Raw genomic sequence first — 24,943 nt, 5'->3', positions numbered from 1 at the left:
TTTTCTCTTACAAGAAAGTCTTTTAGAAAATTTTTACATTACCTAAAGGCACAACATGCATTACAAAAACCAATAATGCACTCATAAAAGCATTCAAAAGAAAATTACAACTCTGGCTCCTTTCTTATCTGCCCACCCTTAGAAATGACTCTACTCTCTTACACTGCTTTCAAAAAACACTCAGATACAATTAAAAGCAGAATTGATGCTCTTTGTCCATTGAAATGATTCAGTGTATGTACCCTTCAAATTGATTTTAGGTTCCAATTACACACAAAACAATTAGTCCATGTTTTCCCATTTGGTCCATGCCTAAGCAATAAAAAGCAAATCATTGCTATATTCTCCTAAGCTGCCATGATGATGAATGGGGTAATAACCATACTATTTCCATGTCATGGGAACTTATGATAATAAGAATGAGCATTAAGTATTTTATTTATTGTAAAGATATATTATGAACTAAGGTCCAAAATATATACAGATGCTTAATAACTAAAGGAAAAGGCTACATAAATACAATGTTAGACATATAACAACCAACACCACTACCCAAGCAGCTTGCTCTCAAATTTCTACCAATGTGACAACCATTATGTACCCATAATAATTTTTTAAAAAATTTAAAGAGGCAAATCTAAGTTTCTAACAATGTACTATCATCTAAGTGACCATTTCTATAACAGACCTCTGTTCTAAAGACAAGGGTACCCATATTGACAAAGGTGTTTTGTTAACTATAAAGCAAGCATTATTCACATGTAAAGGCTTGGTTAATAACTGGTTGTTATCACACCAGCTTTGTATGTTAGCATTTTATTCATTCAACCAACATCATGAGCTTTGGTTTCCTCACCTGCAAAATGCAAATACCTATCTTTACTGAGTTGTTATGAAGGTTTAATTATTAATAGACATTCAATAAACAGCAAGTTCCTTTGATGGCTAAGCATTGCACTGGGCCCTGGAGGCATTAAGAATTTACATTAAGAGGTCCTGTTCTCAAGAAGCACAGAATCCCTAGGAGCACCTACAATTGTTGATAAGCTTCGACTGTTTTTTCCTGGTATCAAACAGGAAGGGAAAGTTCAAGAGAAAAGATTGAGGTGTTTCACAAAAAGCTGTAAGTTTATTAACACAATGTATTCTAATATGTATCAAAGTTTCAAGTAGGTCATGTTGAACCTCAAATTAGAAATCACAATATTTAGTATTAATTAAAAAGGAAAAAAAAGTGGAAAATTGTCATTCATGGGATTTAGTCCAAAATGAAAATGTAGAAAACATTTATTTTGGTGGATCTGTGTTGATGCCATATTTCTCCTTGAGAAGCTTCAACTGTTCCTCCTTTTTCTTTGTGTCCATCTTCTGAAATGCCTGGAAATGTGGTAAGCACCAAAATTAAATTACCAATCTATAGCCAAATGAATTTCATCAATAGCATTAGCCAAAAAACAAAGTCACAGTAGACATATATCATCACAGTACAGTTCTACACTAATTCTCAAATGAGATCACTACACAATGAGAACTTACTTACCCTGTTGGCATTATAGTACAAAACCACAAGGTATCTGTTACAAACATTGAATCCCGATAGGTGATCACATGCATTCTTGGCATCAAAGATGTCCTCATAGACCACATAAGCTGTTCCTCTAGTTTCAGGTGTGTTCCCCCTGGAGAGTTAAATCAAATTTAATTAAGATATACATTTACCGAGCATTGATAGTTGACTTACAGAACTGTCTTTTAAAAACAGTAAATTGAAATATGTTTTTAGTTAAGTATTTTGAAATCAACCTGAAACCATTAGAGGAAATAAACATGGATAGATATACTGGATAAACCTGTAATTTCTTGAATTAGGTAATTTAGCTTTTTGCTTTTATCTTAAGTAAAATATCTATGGGTCAAGCTGACTGTCACATCAGGAATACTAAGAACACAGCTACTACACAGAACAGCCTCGCGAGTTGTGGGGACTACAAGTGCTCTTGCCACCCTGACTGGCTCTACGATGTCTTTGTTTTGTTTTGTTTTTGTTTTTTTTTAGATAGAATCTCACTCTGTTGCCTAGGCTAGAGTGCAAGTGGCATGATCTCAGCTCATTGCAACCTCTGCCTCTCAAGTGATTCTTGTGCCTCAGCCTCCCAAGTAGCTGGGACTGCAGGCATGTGCCACCAAGCCCAGCTAATTTTTGTATTTTTAGTAGAGACAGGGTTTTGTCATGTTCCCCAGGCTGGTCTCAAACTCCTGACCTCACATGATCCGCCTGCCTCACCCTCCCAAGGTGTTGGAATTACAGGCATGGGCCAACACAAACGGTCTACATTCATTTTTAATACAACTCAAATGCTAATGCATGATACAGCTGTGTGGCTAAGGAGAAGGGCTAGGCTTCTGCGAAGATGGGAGTGGAAGTGTGCTTGTGGACAGGGTTATCTGTGAGCCAGGGCAGAATGCTGGACGGTGGCTGGAAGTGGAAGCTGACTTTACTCATGGATACGGGGTTGCTGTTAGTGTAGGTATTCCTGGCTACTTCCTTCCTTCACCTCACCAACTTCCTCTGGGAGAGGTAGAGAGGTTTGAGGAGCAATGGAACACTAAACTGCAGGCAGCAGATGGCCATGTGACTGTTAGTGGAGACAATGGGTAGAGGTCTCACTCAGTTCAGGCTCTAGGTGACAAGATGGCCCCCTTGCCTCCATCTGTGTTCCAACTACCCAGTGCAACTACTGTGGAATGAGCTTTAAGACTGTGGGCTGACTCTCCATCTGCCACAGTCCCTACATTGGGTTGAGTAAAAGCAGTGGAGCCATGGGAAGAGGAGGTAGCTGCCTAGACTTGATCTAGGACAGGACTATAGTCTGGGCCCTGCTCAAGCTTGTGCTTCCTGTAAAATTGAAAAGGTATAGGGTACTGCGGGTGATTGGAGGGTGCCACTGTCGATGAATGTGCTCACTTTGTCAGGTTGTGTGGGCCTGACAAGGGGTTTTAGAATGTTCTTTAGGCTCTGGGAAGTCTTAACAACTTTCAGACTTTTGACTTTTAAAAACTTAACAAGATTTTCAGTTCCTTAAGAGCAAAGGTGATCTTATGTGTACTTCATTCACTCCTTTAGTGCCATGCATAAGGCAGATGCTAATATGCCTTTGAAAAGTAGAGATCTACTTTCTCCTATCAATTCTCTCACACACACTTTGTCCAGGAAGCTCAAAACAAAACAAAGCAACTCTCTTTCTTCCTCTCATATCTTCTTAGGAACTAGAACAGGGATAGACACTAACCCCACTTTAAAGACTCTCCATCTTAAGTTTCCCAGCCCTAATTATCAACCTCACACCTTGAGAGCCATACTATAATTTGAACTTTTAAAGGCATGTATTTGTACCTACCACGTATTGGACACTGAGCTAACATTATTTTCTTATTTTTTTGAGACAGAGTCAAGCAATTCTCGTGCAGGCGTGCGCCACCATGCCCGACTAATTTTTGTATTTTTAGTAGAGATGGGGTTTTGCCATGTTGGCCAGGCAGGTCTCAAACTCCTGGCCTCAAGTGATCCACCCGCCTCAGCCTCCCAAAGTGCTGCAATTTTCTTCACTGGCATTAAAATCTTAGAGTAGGAATAAGAACACCTAAGCATGTAACTTAGCCTCTCTGAGCTTCGGCTGCTTCACCTGTCCAGTGCCATCAGGCTCTATCACGTGCCCTACCTTCCATGTGGGTTTAATAATCAAAAGAGGTAACAAGTATGAAAGAGTTTTAAAAAATAAAAAGTACCAAGTGTCTGCTACATGCCAGGTAGGGTCAAACCAAATCATCCTGATTTGATTGGGACTGTCCAGGTTTTAGCACTGAAAAGTCCAGTGTCCCAGAAAATCTCTCAGTACTGGGAAAACTGGGAAGGCTGGTCACCCTAGTGCCAGGTGCCAGGTATACAATAAAGCATGATCATAGTAATGGAACAGAAAAACAGCTGTTTCTCAATCTATAATTTAGACCTAAGCTCCTGTACCCTAAACTTCTATTAACCTATTCAACACATATAGACTATGTTCTTTCTGTGACAGGCACTAGAAATACAATAGTGAAAAAGACAAGCATCATCCCTTCCTTCCTTCAAGCTTATATTCAGGCAGTAGAAAGATATTACATAAATATGAAATCATTATAAATCTTTTTTGTTTGTTTGTTTTTGAGACGGAATCTCACTCTGTCACCCAGGCTGGAGTGCAGTGGCGCAATCTTGGCTCACTGCAACCTCCACCTCCTGGGTTCAAGCGATTCTCCTGCCTCAGCCTCCTGAGTAGCTGGGATTACAGATGCGCGCCACCACACCCAGCTAATTTTTGTGTTTTTAGTAGAGACGAGGTTTCACCATGTTGGTCAGGCTGGTCTCAAACTCCTGACCTTGTGATCTGCCCACTTTGGCCTCCCAAAGTGCTGGGATTACACGCGTGAGCCACTGTGCCCGGCCCTGAAATAATTATAAATCTTAGGAAATGTTTCGGCTTGAAATACAAAAATTAGCCAGGAATGGTGGTGGGTACCTGTAATCCCAGTAACTCAGGAGGCTGAGGCTGGAGAACCACTTGAACCTGGGAGGCAGAGTTTGTAGTGAACCAAGATCGTGCCATTGTACTTCAGCCTGGGCAACAAGAGCGAAACTCCATCTCAAAAAAAAAAAAAAAAAAAAAAAGAAGTGTTTCATAAAAGAAGTAGAAAGCTCTGTAACAGATAGGGAAACAGGGAGCTACTTCAGCTAGGGTGGTCAGGGAAAACCTCTCTGAAAAGGTGACATTGAAGCTGAGACCCGAAGAATAAGAAGGAGCCAGGCATGAGATGAGCTGGTGAAAACCATTCCAGATACAAGGAAAATAGAAGCACAAACGTTCTGAGCTGCTCTGCACTCTTCTTAAGATGCCCCTGCTTTATTCCGTCCTTTCATTTTGGCTTTCTGAAACATTCTCTAACTTCACTGATTCAAGCATCCCTTAATTGAGTACTATCAATAAACTTTATAATGCCTTTATAAACCAATCACAACCACTTTTTATATTATTATTCTATTTTCTTTTCTTTTTTTTGAAACAGGGTCTCACTCTGTCACCCAGAATGGAGTGCAGTGGTGTGATCTCAGCTCACTCACTGCAGCCTCAGCCTCCCAGGTTTAAGCGATTCTCCCACTTGAGCCTCCTGAGTAACTGCATTACAGGCACGTGCCACCATGCCCAGCTAATTTTTGTATTTTTTTGGTAAAGACGGGGTTTCGCCATGTTGGCCAGGGTGGTTTTGAACTCCTAACCTCTGGTGATCTGCCTGTCTTGGCCTCCCAAAGTGCTGGGACTACAGGTGTGAGTCACCGCATCTGGCCTCTTCTACTATTTTCTATATTATTCATTTAGTATACACTGGGTGCTTACCATGTCTCGCGCAAGTGCTATTAACACAAAACCAAAAATAATATATGATATGAGCCCTGGAGGAACTCACAGTCTGCCCAGGGTGACAGATGAGTATAGAGACAACAGCAAAACCACGTGTTAACCTAGGAGAGACACATGGAAACGCTACAGGAGCAGAGGAGTGGCTAATGTACACTGGGAAGGAAAACTGATAAAGTACCTTCACAGACACTGTCTAATTTCATCCAAACTAAAATTCTTTTAAGACAGTAGGTTAGGAAGACTATTTCATAGATAACTGAAGCCCAGATAAGGTTAAATATTTTCTCCAGTTTCACAAGAGTAGGCAAGCCAGTATTTTAACCCAGGCCTTACAACCAATCCATGCTGTTTCCACATTAAAAGCTAAAAGGCCACCACCCAGATTATCTCATACATGAACAGAAAACCAAAAAATCTAGGCAACTAGTCACACACACGGCTAGTAACAAGGCCTGAAGTAGAATCTTGTCTCCTGATCCCCAAGTCAGGGATTCACCATGTTGGCCAGGCAGGTCTTGAACTCCTGACCTTGTATACCATTCTTTATATATCTAGAGCAGGGTTTCTAAACCTAGAGTCCGTGTATCCCCTGAAATATATGCAACATGTGTGCGTTCTTCTGTGGAGTGGTCTAAAGCTTTTATCAGATGCTCAAAGGACTGGGACCTCCTAAAAAGGACAGCTGGTCTATAACACGTTCACTTTCATCCCCATCTGAGTACCAATGATCATGTAGTTCCAGCTCTTGGTTTACTCTCTGGAGGGACCGTGTCATTCAAAAGGAGGGCCCTCAAGACCTAATAGTCCTAAAGCCAGGAAGGAGCTCTTAAGTCATACAACACAGAATTCTGACTAGAAATAAAAACTTTATATGTAGTCATTACCGGGGTAAAATAATACTTTTTTTAAAAATAAAAGCTTTAGAAATCCTTTCAGATGGACTCTTAAGTCACTAGCCTTTTCATATGAGTTAGGGTATCAGGGGCTATATATGGTACTGTGTTATGCAGAGGTTCAATTTAGAGTCAGACGAATTTATCACTAAGCACTGTAAGACTAGAAAGGTACTTTACTCTCAGGGCTATAGTTTTGTTGATCCAAATAAAAGCACTTATTATGGTTAATGGTATTCAGTAGATGTCCAGTAAATGTCACTTGAAGGTATGAGCCCCAATCTTTATATTAAAACATGAATGCTTGTAATTAGATGTTTTCCTCTATACTTTCAAATCTTCAATTGAAAGAGCTGTAGTTGAAAATATCATTTTTTTCTGTTACTTTTATACTTTTTTACTTATTCAGAAATTCTGGAGTTAAAGAGACAGTGATGATTGTTGAGAAAATTACAGAGCTACTGCATACAAAAAACACAGTGTAACAGCTAGCTTTACAAATAATGGGTAGGCAATAAATGTTAGTTCTTTCCCTTCTCAACCAGTTTCCTCAAAGCATTCATTACTACTTCAACGAATGCTTTGAGGAAACTCAAATCCTCTTCTTGGCTCTCACTGAGCTGGATCATTAGGGTCTCAGTAGGTTTTTTCCCTCCTTCAAAAAGATCTCATCTCTTTGATCTCAATCTGTTAGTCTCTAGGCTCTTGGTAAGGGTTGCTGCATCGCACACAACACAGGGTGGCCTCATCGTCAGCTAAAATTCTGATTACAGATTATGCTATCATTTTCTTTAAATGACTCAGTAAGACTCACACTCTGATTTGACGAATAGGTCCGTATTTCCCAAATATATCATACATTTCTTCAGCTGTGATTTTGTATGGCAAATTTCTTATATACAATATCCGATTTACTTCAGGTGGAAGTCGAATCTAAAATGAGAAATATGTATTGTTATTATAATTAGGGGCAGAAGTGCTACCATTTAAAAAAATTCTTAATGATACATAATAATAAGCCAAGAATAAGAGGTATAATTTGATGTTTCTGAAAATGGGAAGATCTTTGAAAAAGCAACAAGAGGCTGGGTGCAGTGGCTCATGCCTATAATCCCAGCACTTTGGGAGGCCAAAGTGGGAGGATCACTTGAGCCCAGGAGTTTGAGACCAGCCTGGACAACATAGTGAGACCCCCATAAAATTTTAAAAATTAGCCAGGCACGGTGGTAGGTACCTGTAGGCCTTCGCAAACCTTACCACCATCACTCCTGCTAACACCTGAGTTGGGCTGTAGCCTCTTCCCTGCCCATCCCAGGAGATGACCCTGATTCTTGCTTCCTGGAGAAAATAGACATGACCAACTGGTAAATACTTTTCATCTATATCCAACTACTTTTCCTCTATTACTACGCCAACCTTCATCTACTAAAAACCTCCACTTCTGGACTTAACCTATCTTTCTTCCATATCATGTTTCTTACACCGTGCTGGATTGCTCCCATTGGCATAAAAACACGCCTATATCACACATCTTTTAAAAAGTCAACTATCTGGCTGGGTGCAGTGGCTCATGCCTGTAATCCCAGCATTTTGGGAGGCCAAGGCAGGTGGATCACTTGAGGTCAGGAGTTCGAGACCAGCCCGTCCAACATGGAGAAATCCTGTCTCTACTAAAAATACAAAAATTAGCCGGGTGTGGCAGTGGGTACCTGTAATCCCAGTTACTCAGGAGGCTGAGGCAGGAGAATTGCTTGAACTCAGGAGACAGAGGTTGCAGTGAGCCAAGACTGCACCACTGCACTCCAGACTGGGCGACAGAGTGAGAGTCTCTCTCTCAAAAAAAAAAGTCAACTATCATCCAATTTCCCTACTTCCTATTTACATGAGAACTCACAGACAGTGTCTTTGCTGTTTCCATTTTCTCAACTTTCACCATCTTTTCACCCCACTGCAATCAAGCTTTCATCCACTGAAATGATTCCTATCATCAAGGTCACCAAAAGTCTCCATTTACATATCCAATGGTCAATTGTCTGTCTTTTCTTTTTTCTTTTTTTTAAATTTTTTTTTTGAGTCAGGGTCTTGTTCTGTCTCTTGGCTGAAGTGCTGTGCAGTCGTACAATCATGGCTCAAGGCAGCCTTGAATTCCTGGGCTCAAGCAATCCTCCCACCTCAGCCTCCCAAAGTGCAGGGATTACAGGCATGAGCCACCTCGCATGGCCTACCTTCATCTTATACCTCTAAGCGTTTTACAGTTGACTAATCTCTCTTTTGAGTTTTTTTTTAAAGTTTCCATAACACTGCACTCTCAAACACTAGAATGTAAGCAGAAGGACTTGTTTTATTCACGGCTGTATTCCCAATACGTAAGACTAGTGTCTGCCACATAGTAGCTGTTCAATAAATATAACTGATGAATTATGTCCCACATGGCAAGCAGAATACATAGTAGGTGCTCAAAAAATATTGTTTTAATTAATATATTAATGAAGGATCCGAAAAGCTCCATGATCTGAGGGGAATCCCAGGCCCCAATTGTTGGTGAACCATTAAGTTAGTTGAGAACTCTTCTGCGCTATCGAGTTTAAGCCAAGGAGATAATCCTAACGCCAGGTCCTTAGGTGCAGGTCAAGCAAAGAGGCTACAGGGGTAACACTATGACTGACACTAGGTTAGAGACTGAGGAACTCTCAAAAGGGGTGGGGGCAGAAATGTCGCTCAAGGAGCATATCTCCGAGGATGGGGCCAGGATAGTGTCTTCGCTGACAGGATAGGAATTCTGGAGTTCTCCGCTCTGGGGACGGAGGAGGGGCAAGAATGCTCCGATCCACGGGCTAATAAAGGCAAACCCGAAGTTCTCCCAACCTCTGCAGAACACCCGGTACTCACGTTCGCCCTCTTGGCCGCTTGCATCGCCATCTTGGCGGGCTGATAAGGTTACCGTAGCAGATACTGAAATTCCTCCGGACCCCTCCGGAGCTCGCTCGGTTTCAGGCGTTACACCGCGTTAGACGCAGGACATCAACATCCAGGACCCGCCGGAAGCTGTTACAGCGGAATAGCGCTGTCTCACGCCGAGACGCGCTGACGTAGCAGCCCCCTTCCAATACACTCCCGGGTAAAACCGAGCCTGAGAGAGACGCGAGGCCGGAAGATGGAAACGCGAGTTCAAGACACTTCCGGGCTCTGTAGCGTAAAGGGCGGGGCGTAGCCTCCAAAAGGCGGGATGTTCCGGTAGGGGAGGCCCTCCCTGACCAAAGGGAGCCGGGCGGAGGGGGCGGGGCCTGAGGAGGGCGGTGAGCTGGGGCGGGGCCCAGGTGAGTAATTGGGGAGCGAAGGAGGCGGGGGTTGAGGAGGGTTATGACAAATAGGGAGGGGCCCAAGTGAGTAGCGGGAGGGGGCGGGGCCTGAGGAGGGTGCTGAGAGCTGGAGCTGGGCCCAAGTGAGTATCGGGGAGGAAGCGGGGCCTGAGGAGCGAGATGAGCTGGGGCGGGACCCAAGTGAGTAGCGGGAGGGGGCGGGGCCTGAGGAGGGCGGTGAGAGGTGGGGTGCGGCCCAGGTGAGTAGGGGAAGTGGTCGGGGCCTGAGGAGGGTGGTGGAGGTGCAGCGGAGCCCAGATGTGTAGCGGGAGGTGGTGGGGGCTGAGGAGGGCGGCGAGAGGTGGGGTGGGGCCCAGGTGAGTAGCCGGTAGGGCCAGGGCCTGCTGTGGTGCCCGTGCGGGGCGCGCGGGCAGGTGCGGGAGACGCGATGGTGGGCCTGAGCCTCTAGCCGTGCTCAAGGCGGAGTCTGCGGGGTTCTGGCGGCTTGTGTCACGGCTGACGCTGTAACTATACCCAGAACCTCCGACCTTGGAGGGGCGCTCAGGTGGAGCCTCAGCTGATCGGGCCTCTGAAATCCCCGCTGCGACGCCCGCCGGACTCCCTCCCCAACCCCGCCGCGGCGGCCGCAGTCCGCGTGCCACCCTTCCAGTCCACTCTTTATTTCCTTAGACCAACTTTAAACGGCTCTGGAGGAAGCACCGGGTTTCTTGCCTGTTTATTGTGAATCTTCTCCAGGTTTGCTCTAGAAAGGCCTGAGGTGGCCGCGTCCTGTCTTGCCCACTCCTCCTTCACTGGGGCAGTTCCAGGACGATCTTGCCTAGGTTTTTGTTGGTCTCCATGTACTTATGGGCCTCCTGGATTTCGGTCACTGGGTAGATTCTGTCCAGAACCGGCAGTAGACGTTGGGGGCCCTCCGTGGAGAAGTGAGGCAGAATTTGCTCCGTGAAAGCATTCACTAGCATTTGCTTGTACTAAGACAAGGGAAAGGAGAGCATCAGCCTGGGGAGAGAGCCTCACCCCGCCCTCCTCATCCTCCTCAGCCTTCTTGCTCTCTCTGAAACCACATATCTGAAAAAGAACACGGGGACACTTAACCCCTCACTTTCTAGCATGTGTGTGCAATACCCCTGAAGGAGTGATGTGCCATCTCAGAATATGTCTGATAGGTATATTGTTTATTTTGAGGTGAAAACATTGGAGAAATTGTAGTTTCAGAAAAGGATAGCTGACCTGTCTCTTCTTGCATGTAGCAAGTCATAAAGATTCCTGTGGGAGGGGCACCCTCCCCATACTAGGGCAAGAAAATAGCCTTTATCACCGGAGACTGGAAACAGGGCTACAGTGGAACTGAATAAATAAACTTAAGGAAGTAACCCTTATCTTCCACTAGTTTTACGCCCCCCACCCCCATATATCTCCTAGTGACTTCCCTAGAAATTTACTATCCCTAGCCCGATTTTGCCTTATTTCTTCTCAAATTTATTGTTCTTTGTCTAAAAATTACAAAAGCATCTTACTTTGGCCAGATCACTTGAGCCTGGGAGTTTGAGATCAGCCTGGGCAACATGGTGAAACCGTCTCTATAAAAAATACAAGCCAGGCATGGTGGTATGCCTTTGTCTTGGCTACCTAGGAGGCTGATTGTGCCACTGGACTTCAGCCTGGGTGACAGAGTAAGACCCTGTCTCCATTAAAAAAAAAAAAAAAAAAAACATGCTTTTCTCCTGTCAATCTGCTGTTATCAATTTGGTTTCTAGATCCAGCCGAAGAGACCACATAGGAGGTAAAGGGGGGTTACAGGTGATCTCTGGCTCCCCTGTACCTCCAAATGTGTAACTTCTGTTCTGTACCAGATAAAGACTGAAGCCTGAAGTAAAATGTTAGTATCACTGACAGCCTAAGAATTGTTTTTTTGTTTGTTTGTTTGTTTTTGTTTTTTTTTTTCTTTCTTTTTTTGAGACGGAGTCTCGCTCTGCGGCCCAGGCTGGAGAGCAGTGGTGCGATCTCGGCTCTCGGCTCACTGCAAGCTCCGCCTCCCGGGTTCACGCCATTCTCCTGCCTCAGCCTCCCGAGTAGCTGGGACTACAGACGCCCGCCACCACGCCCGGCTAATTTTTTTGTATTTTTAGTAGAGACGGGGTTTCACCGTGTTAAGTCAGGATGGTCTCGATCTCCTGACCTCGTGATCCGCCCGCCTCAGCCTCCCAAAGTGCTGGGATTACAGGCATGAGCCACCGCGCCTGGCCAAGAATTGTTTTTAAATAAACGGTCTTCACCCAGGAGGCAGCCACAGATAGGACTCATATAGGCTCAGTGCAAAAAGGATGCTTAAGTTCTCCTGTCCCCTCAGCTGGTGCAAAACCCTATGGTGGAAACATTCCCAAAGCTGGTACCTGCTAGACTGCCAGATGGAATATTTCAGGAGCATATAATCTTTTTTTTTTTTTTTTTGAGATGTGTTTTTGCTATGTTGCCCACGCTGGGGTACAGTGTCTATGCACAGGTGCAATCATAGCTCACTGCAGCCTTGAAACTCCTGGACTCAAGCAATCCTCCACCTCAGCCTTCCAAGTACCTGGGACTACAGGCAAGTGCCACTGTGCCCGGCATGGAACCTATAATCTGTTGAAGGCCAAGGCTTACTTATTTTTTACTCACTTAAGAGTCTTTCTTAACACACTGAGATGAATTCTGCCTTTGAAAACAAAGTCTTGGAACTACTCGAAATACTTCCTAATATGGTCAGTGCTTTGTTCATTCTATTAGAATGTTCAGATAGCGCATGAAGCACCAACTACACTTCTTTTCATGATACTGAAGCCTCTATCGACCAATCTGAATCAGTTCTCTGAAATCGGGTTCCCTATTTATCTTCAGAGGGGGAGATTTCTTCATAGAAACTAACCTTCCTAACCTAAGGTAGAGCTTCCTTTCTCGGGGTAATGTAAATGAACCACACTTTTCTGGGTTAAATCACATGTTTTCTTTTCATTCATGTACTCACCTTATTGTCCCTAGATCTCAGCAAACTGGTGATCAGACTTCCTCGCTTATGAAGTAGCTTTGAAAGCAGGGGCCCATTGATGTCAGCTCCTCCCATCAGACCATAGAGAACCCAGCGACCATCAAGAGCCAGGCAGTTGACGTTCTTCTCCCAGTAGGATCCGCCTATGCAGTCTAGAATAAGATTAACTCCAGCACCTTCCATAGGAAACAGATTTGTGATGCTAGTCAGATATAGAAAGCTTGGTACAAAATAAGATACCATGGTATATTTGTGGATTATAGACATAAATACAGATGCAAGTGGTAAATCTATAGGTTGGAATTAGAAACACTGCTTGAAGAACTGTTGTAAATGGAGTTTAGATAGCGGAACTCTATCATAGCATGTGTGAAGATCACCCTTTATGATGCCTAGCTATAGCAAGAGGGAAATGGGGCACCATGGCCTAGAGTCTCCTCTCATGCCAAAATAAGTACAGTCCCACTGACACCCAGACATGATTTAAAACAGAATACAGGAGGCCCAACCTAGGCTAGTTGTTCACATAGAAGTTAGGAAGTATCCGCACTGGGTTATTGGAATTATAGGCTTTCTAACTTTAGTTTCATCTCTCCTTTCCTTCCTTCCTTTCTTCCTTCCTTCCTTCCTCCCTCCCTCCCTCCCTCCCTCCCTCCCTCCCTCCCTTCCTTCCTTCTTTCTTTCTTTCTTTTTTTTTTTGACAGAGTCTTGCTCTGTCGCTCAGGCTGGAGTGCAGTGGCGCGATCTCAGCCCACTGCAAGCTCTGCCTCCCGGGTTCACGCCATTCTTCTGCCTCAGCCTCCCGAGTAGCTGGGACTACAGGCGCCCGCCACCTCGCCCGGCTAATTTTTTGTATTTTTAGTAGAGACGGGGTTTTCACCATGTTAGCCAGGATGGTCTCGATCTCCTGACCTCGTGATCCACCCGCCTCGGCCTCCCAAAGTGCTGGGATTACAGGCGTGAGCCACAGTGCCCAGCCCTCCTTTCCTACTCACATGAAAAATGGAGGCCAGGCGCGGTGGCTCATGCCTGTAATCCCATTACTTTGGGAGGCTGAGGCAGGCAGATCACCTGAGGTAAGGAGTTCAAGACCAGACTGGCCAACATAGTGAAACCCCATCTCTACTAAAAATACAAAAATTAGCTGGGTGTGGTGGTGCACCCATGATCCCAGCTACTCAGGAGGCTAAGGCTGAAGAATTGCTTGAACCTGGGAGGCAGAGGTTGCAGTGAGCTGAGATCAAGCCACTGCACTCCATCCTCAGTGACAGAGCGAGACTCCATTTCAAAAAAAAAAAAGAAAGAAAAGAAAAATGGAAAGGGATGAGCCAAAAATAGACACATCTGGCTTTGGAATACAGCAGTGTGCACATCTACTCACTCATTTAGGGTGCTATCACCCAACCCTACCATGCCCGGCTCCAAACTTGTCTCTGCCTCCAAGCCTCCTATTAACTAAGTGTAGAATGGCTGGTTGGGAAGAAAAGGTGCTGGATAATTCTAGACCAAGTCTGCGTGGTCTAAAGTGTGGATGAATCTTATCTCTTGCAAGAATGCACATGGAAACCATCTTAGATATAAATATGACTGCCTGTCTCCAGTGGTCAAATACCATAGTACTAGAATTTGGCCAGGGCAGCTGTTGAGCACTTAGTAGAGGTAAGACTGATAGACGGCATTGGCAACTTTGAGACTGGTGGGGATTTTATTTAATCATCTCTTAAATTCCTGCTGAACTGTAGAAACAGTTGTTTACCTTTGGTGAATTTCAGTGTTGCTTCAGAGAAATCCTCTTCTTTGTAATTGAATCCAGCAGCTGCTCCAAGCTTTTCTGCCATTTGAAGCTTCTGCTGGGAGCCAGCTGTGACCAGAGGAATAGCTCCAGCCATCCGGGTGAGTTGGATAGCAGCTGTGCCCACACCACTCAGTCCTGCATGGATTAGCACATAGTCTCCAGCCTGAACGTTTCCTGTGACAGAAAGTACAGGGTTCTCTTTACTTTGCAACTACTACATATTCCCCACACAGACATATTTTATCAAGATCACCTGGCCGTTGCACCAAATGCCAAATCGATCTTTTGCTTTTCCTTTTTTATTTGGTGGGGTGGGGGTGGGACACTGTGACTCAAATACAAACTGTCTTGTTCTTTGGAGAAAGAAAAAGCATACTGACAGTCCTTTTTTGTCTTATTTCCTCTGGCTGAAGTGGAAAACAGCCTTTTGAAACAGGGCTATAAGCAGTCACATCCATAATCTCTATTTTATCTATGATATAACACCAAAATGCACATCTCTGACCTACACCTGAATAAGTAAGAACAACTACCATTCCCATGGTCACCCACCACCCAAAGCCAGTCCTTGTAGAGCCTGAAATGCCTCCAGCTGGTCTTCCTGATCCAGGTAACAGATTACCACCAGGCTCTTCTTCCTAAGATGGCACTTTTATTACGTTATTCCTCCTCAAAATGTAAAGTGCTTCTCCATTGGCTTTTGCGTTGAGTCCAGACAGCTTGATATTCAAGGACACCATGATCTAGCCCCAGCCTCATTTTTCACAAATCACAATAGTCATCCTTCACTACTGAGTGCAGTGGCTGGTCTCACCTTGATACTCTTTCCTTTTTTTTTTGAGACAGAGTCTCGCTTTGTCACCCAGGCTGGAGTACAGCGTCGTGATCTCAGCTCACTGCAAGCTCCACCCACCCGGGTTCACGCCATTCTCCTGCCTCAGCCTCCTGAGTAGCTGGGACTATAGGCACCCGCCACCACGCCCAGCTAATTTTTTGTATTTTTAGTAGAGACGAGGTTTCACTGTGTTAGCCAGGATGGTCTCGATTTCCTCACCTCGTGATCCGCCTGCCTTGGCCTTCCAAGGTAAGCTGAGGCCCGGCCCACTCTTACTTTTTCTTTGAGACAGAGTCTCACTCTACTGCCCAGGCTGGAGTACAGTGGCATGATCATGGCTCACTGCAGCCTTGACCTTCCTGGGCGCAGGTGATCCTCCCAACTCAGCCTCCTGAGTAACTGAGACAACAGGCGTGCACCATCATGCCTGGTTAATTTTTGTGTTTTGTGTAGAAACAGGGTTTTGCCATGTTGCCCAGGCTGGTCTCAAACTCCTGGGCTCAAGTGAGCTGTCTTCCAAACTGCTACTATTATAGATGTGAGCCACCTTGCCTGGCCGATACTCTTTCTTAGGCCACCTTGGCATGCCTATGTCCTTCACAAGTCTACCCACCCTTCAAAGCTTTCTCTTCCAAAAAGCCTTCTGACTACCCTTGTCCACACCATCTTTTCCCATCTCCAGTTTCTATTGTAGTTAGAGACAGGGCTATCCTTCTAAACTCTATGGTCATCTGATCTTATGCATATGTTGCCTTCTCAGTCACACTGCACTGTCTAAAGGCAAGGACCAAGTCTTCTTAGATTCCCTTATGTGAGTTCTTGACTGTCCTTAATGGGATTGAGGAGGAATAAATGAGTCAATTGGCCCCTTCTGTTGCACTGGGACACCAGGGAGAAGCTCAGCATGATTTTGAGAAGCTGGGACTGCTGCTGAGCCTCCAGGGTTAAGATGTACAGAGGTCTCCTATCTAGTGTTATCCAGACCTTCTATCTGCTAACCATGATTCTCAGCCTCAACATTAAACCCTTCTAACATGGTCTGAGGACCTGACAGTACAGGTGGTACAGCAGGGCCTGGGAGTGCCCTGGAGGATTGCTGGGATTCAAGGTGGCTGATTTATGAAGGTGTTGAGCCACATTGTGTGGAGTGAGCATGGAGGCCTCCTCACCCACAAGATGTAACAGCTGGAATGCGGTGAGCCAGGCCTCCGGGATGGCCGCAGCCTGGAGCAGGGTCAATCCCTCTGGGATAGGCATGAGGAGGCTTTCGGGGACAGTGACATACTGAGCCTGGCCCCCACCGGGGAGCAGAGCCATGGCTGCGTCCCCGATCTTCCAGTGTCCGTGGCAGCCAGGCCCCAGCTCTGCCACATGTCCAGATGCTTCAAGTCCCAAAATGTTGCTGGCTCCTGGAGGTGGGTCATACTGGCCTTCTCTCTGCAGAAAAAGAAGTGCACTAAGTGGTGAGCATGATCAGAAATCTGTGTGTCACCACCCCTGGCCCCTCTTGCAATATCCCCTCTTTTTTTTTTTCTTTTTTTGAGACGGAGTCTCACTCTGTTGCCCAGGCTGGAGTGCAGTGGGGCAGTCTCGGCTCACTGCAAGCTCCGCCTCCCGGGTTCCTGCCATTCTCCTGCCTCAGCCTCCCCGTAGCTGGAACTACAGGCGCCGCCACCACAGCCAGCTAGTTTTTTGTATTTTTTAGTAGAGACGGGGTTTCACCATGTTAGCCAGGATGGTCTCGATCTCCTGACCTCGTGATCCACCCGTCTCGGCCTCCGAAAGTGCTGGGATTACAGGCTTGAGCCACCGCGCCCGGCCCTCTCTTTTTTTTTCAGAAATAAATTTCAGGATGAAGTCAGGTTTTTGTAAGTCAGGAGAAGAGAAAGGAGAGGCCATTAGTTTTATGCAAATAAACTGGAGGTCACATGATCAGTGGATGTTATAACTGGTAGAGTCCTTAGCTATTTACCTCATCTGAACCCCTTGCTTTACAGATGGAGAAACTGAGTCCCAGACAGGGGAAAAAATAGTCGTGGGATTAGGAACCTTGATGATGGTTCCCATGCATCAAGTGCTAGGCTCTGTGCTCACTCACCCCAGTCCTCAGAAGCTGTAGAGCAGAGGGACTTAACCAGGAGTGTGTGGCAGAACCACCTGAGGAGTATTTCAAAGTACATGTGCCTGGGCCCCCATCACGTTTCTTTTGTGCCCCAGGGGATTCTGATGCACATTTCTGAATGACCACAACCAATGCAGCGGGCCCAGGTCAGTAAATCAGTAGCAGACAGAAGAAAAGTCTTATAGAGTACTGCCAGCTGTCAGCTCTGGGACTCTCAGAGTGGAAAGAGTTAAGAGGTCCTTAGAGCCACAAAGACCTCAGCTTGAATCCCAGCTCTTCTGCTTGCTAATGTCACGGCCTTAGGCATACTGCTTAACCTGGCCGACCTTCAGTTTCCTTATCTGTAGAAGGAAGAGGATGAACAGGGTAACCTGGGGAGTAAGTGCGCCCACACCCCACAACAATGTTAGTTCTGCCCTCCTTATCTGGAGGCCTGAGTGGCTACGATTAGCTCGGTGTGGATTCTGCTTTGCAAATACTACCCCTTGTTTTGTATGAACAAAAGGGGAGCCCTGGGTTTAGGTCTGGGAAGCCCCAGCCCATGTGCCTGCTGGGTGTGGGGTGGTGCACGCCTTCATCAATGTCCACTCTCATCAATGTCCACTGAATGCTGTTGAGAGGCAGTCCCGCCCAACCCGGCACAGTTGAGCCCTGGGTACCTGGATTAAGTCCGCCCGGTTCAGGGCGCTGGCCGCCACCTTCAGGAGGACTTCACCCTCCCCAGGGCTTGGCTTGGCCACCTCCTTCACGTAGAGGTTTTCCGGTCCTCCCGGCTTGTCAAAGTGCACGGCTAACATGTTCTCTGAGGACACAGGGCAGAACAGGACAGGGCAGAGCAGGGCAGGGGCCGCTGCATCCTCGCGGAGCAGCCCAGCCTCAGGCTGGCACCGCGGCGTCCCCTGCCAGCCAGCGCCTCGCTGCCCTGGTCTCCCGCGGACCCGGCCTCTGCCCCGAGCTCCTGCCTGGGAAGTCGTCGACCGCCTCCAGACCGATCCCACCCAGAACACAGATGGGAACAGCGGGAAGTGGGATGGCGGTACAGGGCTGGATGCGGCAGAGCAGGACAACCCCGAAGAGGATCAGGCAAATCACACTCCCTCTGAGTTGGAATCCCCCAGCCCTACCCGGGTCCCCGGTGCCCGTATGAGGTACTTACTCCTGGCCCGGCTCCCCTCCCGTGCACCAGGCGGCGCCGAGCAATTCTGGCTCCTGCGGGTCCCGGTGGCACAGCACGAGCCCCAGAGTCCCGGGACTGCCTCTGCCTCCACCGGAATGGACGGCGGGACTTGGGGCAGCCGGAGGGGTGGGGCTAAGCAGAACCACCCTCCCTCTCTTTCCTCCTCCCCCCTTTAAAACGCAAAGTTAGAAGCAAGCAAATCAGATTTTCTTGTCCTTTTAGTCTCTGGAAAAGAGTCTTTCTCTCAGCTTGGCAGAAAGTGCGATTCTAGCTCTCACTGCAAGGAGAGGAGACTTCCTTCTCTCTAGAGAACGAGACCCAACCTCTCGGCAGGCGAATCGGTCCATTTTCCAGGCAAGGCCAGGCTTTTGGCACATTTATGTAGCAGGCTGGCATCCTGCCCATCTTGAGTATGGGTGGGCAAGCTGGGTGCTGCTAAGAGAAGAGAAAGGAGCCGTTGAGAGTGGGGGTGGGGAAGGAAGGCAAAACGCAGTCCTGGGATCCTTATCACGCCCCCTCCTCCTGACAGTCCCGGGGGAGAGGTTCAGCCCCAGGAGAAGGATACTGGTGATTTTGACCTGGTAAAAGCTATATCCGTAAGCTACATGACGATTTCTCAACCTCAGTACTGTTGACATTTTGGACTAGCTAGTTCGTTGTTGTACGAGATTGTCCTGTGCATTGTAGGATGTTTAACAGCATCCCTGGCCTCCTCCCCACTACATATCCATAGCACTCCTTGTAAATTCCTGTTTTAGTAAGAACCTCCCATCCTTGACATCTGATCACCCTCAATATCTGATCAAGTTCCTCATCCTCCACCATCCCCCAAGTGATATCCGACCACCCTGGCCTGTCTTCAGTAAGAATCCTGTTAAGTCAGTTTAGATAGAATCCCCCTTACCCCTGATTGCTCTTCTTTTCCATCCACTGACCCCCAACACTGCCCCTTGGCTATACATTCCCACTTGTCCATGATGCATTCAGAGTTGATCCCAACCTGTCTCCTCCACTGCAATGGGTTGTTGCAGTGATGGTGCTAAATAAAGTCTTCCTTAATGCGCTTTAACAAGGATCATTGAATAATTATTTATTTAACACAACAGAGCAAAAGCCTATAGAGATGGAAATAATAAAATGATGGGACTTAAGGAAAAATTCAGGAGACCTTGCTATAAGAATAACAGGAATTTTAGAAGGAGGAAGAGGAATGGATGAAGAAGATTCAATAGTTAAACAAATAAAAGAATACAGTTTTCCTAAATTCTACCAGATTATTCAGATTGAAAACATTCACTAAAGGATGGATTCATGAGAACAAAAATGCATGCCTATATTTTATAAAATTTCAGGTTCTAACAAGTGTGGAAAGAATAAGTTACCCACAATTGGTTAAAAAATAAAAAAGGCTTCCTCCCTCCCTCCCTTCCTTCCTTCCTTCCCCCCACCTTTCTCTCTCTCTCTTTTTTGTAGTGTAGGGGTCTCACTATGTTGCTCAGGCTGGTCTCAAACTCTTATGCTCAAGCAATCCTCTGGCCTCAGCCTCCCAAAGTGCTAGGATTACACATATGAGCCACTGTGCCCAGCAAGTTGCTATCTGCAATCTGGAAACTAGAAGAGAGTAGACTAGCCTCTATTGACTAGAAGAAAAGGACTGTAACTCAATATACCCCATTAAGATATAATTCACTCGTTAGGGCAAAAAGCATGTTTGAGGATGTATAAGGATTCAGAGACACATCATCTGGATATGCATCTGTCCAAAAGTGAGGAAAGGTTTGAACCAAATAATAAATGTCCTAGAACAGAGGCAGATGGAAAGGAAATAGTCGTAAATAATGAACTTTGCAAAAATCTACACTAAAACTGATTGGATTAAGAAAATGGAATGGATTAAGATAGATGGGGAATGTGTAATGTAAGTGTTAAATAAGAACTTTTAAAATGCAAGGAATTACTTTAAAAAAAATTATAATAATACCAACCACTAAGTATACTAAAGTCTCCCAGTAAAACTAGGAGTTGAAAGTACCTAAGATTTTATCTTGGTGAGCCCTTGGTCGATGTAATCTTGCAGTGTGTAATAAGAAACATATATTTGGCCGGGCGCGGTGGCTCATGCCTGTAATCCCAGCACTTTGGGAGGCCGAGGCGGGTGGATCACGAGGTCAGGAGATCGAGACCATCCTGGCTAACACAATGAAACCCCATCTCTACCAAAAAATACAAAAAATTAGCCGGGTGCGGCGGGTGCCGGTAGTCCCAGCTGCTCAGGAGGCTGAGGCAGGAGAATGGCGTGAACCCAGGAGGCGGAGCTTGCAGTGAGCCAAGATCACGCCACTGCACTCCAGTCTGGGCCACAGAGCCAGACTCTGTCTCAAAAAAAAAACAAAACATATTTTTGGTCTTTGTCCTGGGGTCCTGCAATAGCACTCCTAAAACCTCTGTTATTTTCTGGATAAACATCTCTTTCTTTCTTTTTTAATTTTCTTTTGTTTTTAACTAGATATAGGGTCTTGCTACGTTGACCAGGCTGGTCATGAACTCCTGGACTCAAGCAATTCTCCCACCTCAGCCTAAAGAACTGGAATTGTAGGCATGAGCCACTCTGCCTGGCCAATAAGCGTCGTTTATCATAATATTTTGTTCTTGCCCAGAGCTCCTAAAACCCTTGGAATTTTGTATGTGATAGAAGTGACTTTTTATATTAATAACAAACCCTTATGAGCACATTCAAGTTTATGCTAATAAAGTGACTTAGGGTGGGGGCCCTAGATAACTTCAGGATGAGCTTGTAACCAGAAAGACCCTGGGAAGGGGAAGCAGGGACTGGAGGTTACGTACTATAAGAACTCTTTTTTGTTGTTGTTGTTGAGACTGAGTCATTCTGTTGCCCAGGCTGGAGTGCAGTGGCCTGATCTCAGTTCACTGCAACCTCCACCTCCTGGGTTCAAGCGAATCTCCTGCCTCAACCTCCCCAGTAGCTGGGACTACAGGTGTGAGCCACCACACCAGGGTAGTTTTTGTGGGTTTTTTTTTTTTTTTGAGACAGAGTCTCACTCTGTCACCCAGCCTGGAGTCCAATGGCGTGATCTCGGCTCATTGCAACCTCAGCCTCCCAGGTTCAAGCAATTCTCCTGCCTCAGCCTCCCAAGTAGCTGGGACTACAGGCGCATGTGGCCACGCCCAGCTAATTTTTTGTATTTTAGTAGAGACAGGGTTTTACCAGCCCACGGTTTTACAACAGCCCGCTGTTCGTGAGCTCCTGAGCTCAGGCAGTCCGCTTGCCTTGGCCTTCCAAAGTGCTGGGATTACAGCCGTGAGCCACCAGGTCCGGCCAATTTTTGTGGTTTTAGTAGAGATGGGGTTTCTCCATGTTGGCAAGGCTGGTCTCGAACTCCTTACCTCAGGAGATCCATCTGCCTCGGCCTCCAAAAGTGCTGGGATTAGAGGTGTGAGCCACCGTGCCTGGCCCTAAAAACTCTGGAACAATGAAATTTGGTGAGCTTCCCAGCTGGTGAACACATCTACCATGGGAAGGTGGTGTGGTGTACCCCAATGCCTTGGGGGCAGAGGCTGCTGCACTTGGGATCCTTCTGGACCTCATTCTGCATACCTCTTCACCCGGCTGTTCATCACTTTATAATCTGTCTATCTATCTATGTATCTATCTATCTACTTTCCTATATCTTTTTCTGAGGCAGAGTCTGGCTCTGTCGCCCAGGCTGGAATGAGATGGTGTGATCTCGGCTCACTGCAACCTCTGTCTCCCAGGTTTACGTGATTCTCCTGCCTCAGTCTCCCAAGTAGCTAGGATTACAGGTGTGCACCACCAAGCCCAACTAATTTTTGCATTGTTAGTAGAGACAGGGTTTCGACATGTTGGCCAGACTGGTCTTGAACTCCTGACCTCAAGTGATCTGCCCACCTCGGCCTCCCAAAGTGCTGGGATTACAGGCGTAAGCCGCCATGCCCAGCCTATAATATTCCTTATAATAAACTAGTAAACATGTTTCCCTGAGTTTTGTGAACCATTCTAGCAAATTATCAAATCCAAGGAGGGAGACATGAGAATCCCTGATTTAGGAGGCTTGGATTTGCAGTTGGCATCTTTAATGGGGGCAACCTTGTGGGACTGAGCCCTTAATCTGTGAGATCTGACACTAACTCCAGGTAGAGAGTGTCAGAATTGAATTGTGGAACACCCAGCCTGTGTCAGAGAATTGGTTGATGTGGGATAAAACCTGCATATCTAGTGTCAGAAACAAAGTGTTCTGTGTGAGAGCGTAGAAACAGTGTGGTTTCCCAGATACGGGGAAAAATTGTATTTAGTAGAAATGTATCCAATTATGAAAGTTGGGAAATGGACTGGCTGCGGTGGCTTACACCTGTAATCCCAGCACTTTGGGAGGCTGAGAGGGGTGGATCACTTGAGGTCAGGAGTCCAAGGCCAGCCTGGCCAACATGATGAAACCCCATCTCTACTAAAAATGCAAAAATTAGCTGGGTGTGGTGGTGGGCGCCTGTAGTCCCAGCTTGTTCTTTATAAAAAGCAGTAACGTGAATGAAAATGTATTGTGAGTTAGAGCTGGGGAACAAGAGATAGCCAAAGTCTGAGAGACTGGGAATGAGAAAGGAGATATAACCACAGATGTAGGAGTGATTAAAAGAAGAATAAATTAAATTACGTGAAACTCTGCAGCAACAAGTTGTAAAGTCTAGAAAAAAATGGAAGATTTTTCAGCAAGATTACTCCTTTCTACCCAATGGGTGGAGTATTTTCCTCTCATTCTGTTGATGTTGGGTTTGGCCCTGTCTCTTACTTTGGTCAGTGATGAGTGAGGAAGGCATGGTCAGTTTCCATCAGTCCCCTTACCCTCCTGCCACCCACCGATAGCCTCTATTTCAGCTTGTCCCTGAGTGAGAAACACTCAGGGTAGCCCCGAATCCAACCTATTGTCTTGGGACCAGCCTAGCAGAGTCACAACCAAGGAAGAACTAAACATTTGTTGTTGTAAGCTGTTGCTGTTGTAAGCTGTTAAGATTTGGGGGTAGTTTATTTTTGCAGCAAAGGCTTGTTAATAAAGATAAAAATTGCTTTAAAAAATTAGCAAGGATACAAAATTAGCCGGGTGTGGTGGCGCATGCCGAGGCAGGAGAATCGCTTGAGGCAGAGGTTGCGGTGAGCCGAGATTGTGCCGTTGCACTCCACCCTGGGGAACAAGAGCAAAACTCCGTCAAAAAAAAAAAAAAAAAAAAAAAAGGCCAGGCATGGTGGCTCATGCCTGTAATTCTGGCATTTAGGGAGACCAAGGCAGGTGGATCACGAGGTCAGAAGATCGATACCATCCTGGCTAACACGGTGAAACCCCATCTCTACTAAAAGTACAAAAAACTAGCCGGGTGTAGCCAGGCGTGGTGGCGGGAGCCTGTAGTCCCAGCTACTCTGGAGGCTGCAGCAGGAGAATGGCGTGAACCCCGGAGGTGGAGCTTGCAGTGAGCCGAGATTGCCTCACTGCACTCCAACCTGGGTTACAGAGTGAGACTCCATCTCAAAAAAAAAAAAAAAAAAAATTAGCAGGGGCCGGCACGGTGGCTTAACCCTGTAATCCCAGCACTTTGAGAGGCCAAGGCAGGTGGATCAGTTGAGGTCAGGAGTTCAAGACCAGCCTGGCCAACATGGTGAAAACCCATCTCTACTAAAAATACAAAAATTAGCCGGGCGTGGTGGTACACACCTGTAGTCCCAGGTACTTGGGAGGCTGAGGCAGGAGGATTGCTTGAACCTGGGAAGTGGAGGTTGCAGTGAGCTGTGATTACACCACTGCACTCCAGCCTTGGTGACAGAGACAGACTCCCACCTCAAAAAAAAAAAAATTAGCAAATGGAATTCAGCAACTTACATTCCCTATGACTCTACAAAATCAGTATTGGAAAGTCTATCAATACAACCCCAAAACATCAACAAATTAAAGGAGAAAGCACCATATGAGCCAATCAATAGAGGCCAAAAAGGCATTGATTAAACCTAGAAGCCATTCATTATAAAACTTCCAAGCAAAATAGGGATAAAAGGAAAGTATAGTAGACTTTTTTAAAAGACAAGGTCTCATTCCATTGCCCATGCTGGAGTGCAGTGTTGTGATCATAGCTCACTGCAGCCTTGGTATGGGTTCAATTGAACCTCCCACCTCAGCCTCCCCAGTAACTAGCACTACAGGCTTGAGCCACCACACCCAGATAGTTTTTGTTTGTTTGTTTGTTGTTTGTTTTGTAGATATGAGGTTATGCCATGTTGTCCAGGCTGACATTATTATTTAACA

General features: G+C 46.0%; 3 protein-coding genes and 1 long non-coding RNA gene across 6 annotated transcripts in view; 1 reads left to right on the top strand and 3 right to left on the bottom strand.

Moving 5' to 3' along the window:
• Window positions 1-1,108: 1,108 nt before the first annotated feature.
• On the bottom strand, window positions 1,109-9,465 carry SF3B6 (splicing factor 3b subunit 6). The gene is made up of 4 exons (NM_001260884.1): window positions 9,236-9,465; window positions 7,161-7,279; window positions 1,541-1,679; window positions 1,109-1,377 (listed from the first exon to the last, which is right to left on the bottom strand). Exons 1-4 carry the CDS (start codon window positions 9,263-9,265, stop codon window positions 1,288-1,290), a joined length of 378 nt encoding a protein of 125 aa, NP_001247813.1. The 5' UTR covers window positions 9,266-9,465; the 3' UTR covers window positions 1,109-1,287.
• Window positions 9,466-10,353: 888 nt separating this feature from the next.
• On the bottom strand, window positions 10,354-18,872 carry TP53I3 (tumor protein p53 inducible protein 3). Of its 3 annotated transcripts, none has more exons than XM_015111808.3 (6): window positions 18,600-18,872; window positions 18,103-18,245; window positions 16,491-16,758; window positions 14,448-14,660; window positions 12,671-12,867; window positions 10,354-10,637 (listed from the first exon to the last, which is right to left on the bottom strand). In XM_015111808.3, the coding sequence occupies exons 2-6, from the start codon at window positions 18,238-18,240 to the stop codon at window positions 10,455-10,457; spliced, it is 999 nt and encodes a 332-aa protein (XP_014967294.1). In that variant the 5' UTR covers window positions 18,241-18,245; window positions 18,600-18,872; the 3' UTR covers window positions 10,354-10,454.
• The window catches only part of FAM228B (family with sequence similarity 228 member B), a 112,042-nt gene continuing 101,568 nt past the window's right edge, over window positions 14,470-24,943 (top strand). Inside the window, 1 exon segment of the mRNA XM_077960087.1 lies at window positions 14,470-14,584. The gene's annotated coding sequence lies outside the window, so the exon portion shown is untranslated.
• LOC144333905 (uncharacterized) lies at window positions 21,778-23,885 on the bottom strand. The gene is made up of 2 exons (XR_013403038.1): window positions 22,549-23,885; window positions 21,778-22,413 (listed from the first exon to the last, which is right to left on the bottom strand). It is a non-coding gene; the product is annotated as an uncharacterized LOC144333905 (long non-coding RNA).

Source organism: Macaca mulatta, chromosome 13 (genome assembly GCF_049350105.2).
Source record: "Macaca mulatta isolate MMU2019108-1 chromosome 13, T2T-MMU8v2.0, whole genome shotgun sequence".
NCBI classification, from domain to species: Eukaryota; Metazoa; Chordata; class Mammalia; order Primates; family Cercopithecidae; genus Macaca; species Macaca mulatta.
The sequence above is the reverse complement of the archived record's forward strand: the minus strand, read 5'-3'. Positions and strand labels throughout refer to the sequence as shown.

Excerpts from the sequence above, each read along its gene's own strand:
- SF3B6 (NM_001260884.1), bottom strand. The coding sequence starts at position 9,265 with ATGGCGATGCAAGCGGCCAAGAGGGCGAAC. Across the intron at positions 7,280-9,235 it reads AAGCGGCCAAGAGGGCGAAC|ATTCGACTTCCACCTGAAGT; the intron begins GTGAGTACCGGG and ends TTCTCATTTTAG. Across the intron at positions 1,680-7,160 it reads CCTATTCGTCAAATCAGAGT|GGGGAACACACCTGAAACTA; the intron begins GTGAGTCTTACT and ends TTAACTCTCCAG.
- TP53I3 (XM_028831476.2), bottom strand. The coding sequence starts at position 18,240 with ATGTTAGCCGTGCACTTTGACAAGCCGGGAGGACCGGAAAACCTCTAC. Across the intron at positions 14,661-16,490 it reads CCAGCTGTTACATCTTGTGG|GAAACGTTCAGGCTGGAGAC; the intron begins GTGAGGAGGCCT and ends TTTCTGTCACAG. Across the intron at positions 12,868-14,447 it reads AACACTGAAATTCACCAAAG|GTGCTGGAGTTAATCTTATT; the intron begins GTAAACAACTGT and ends TTCCTATGGAAG.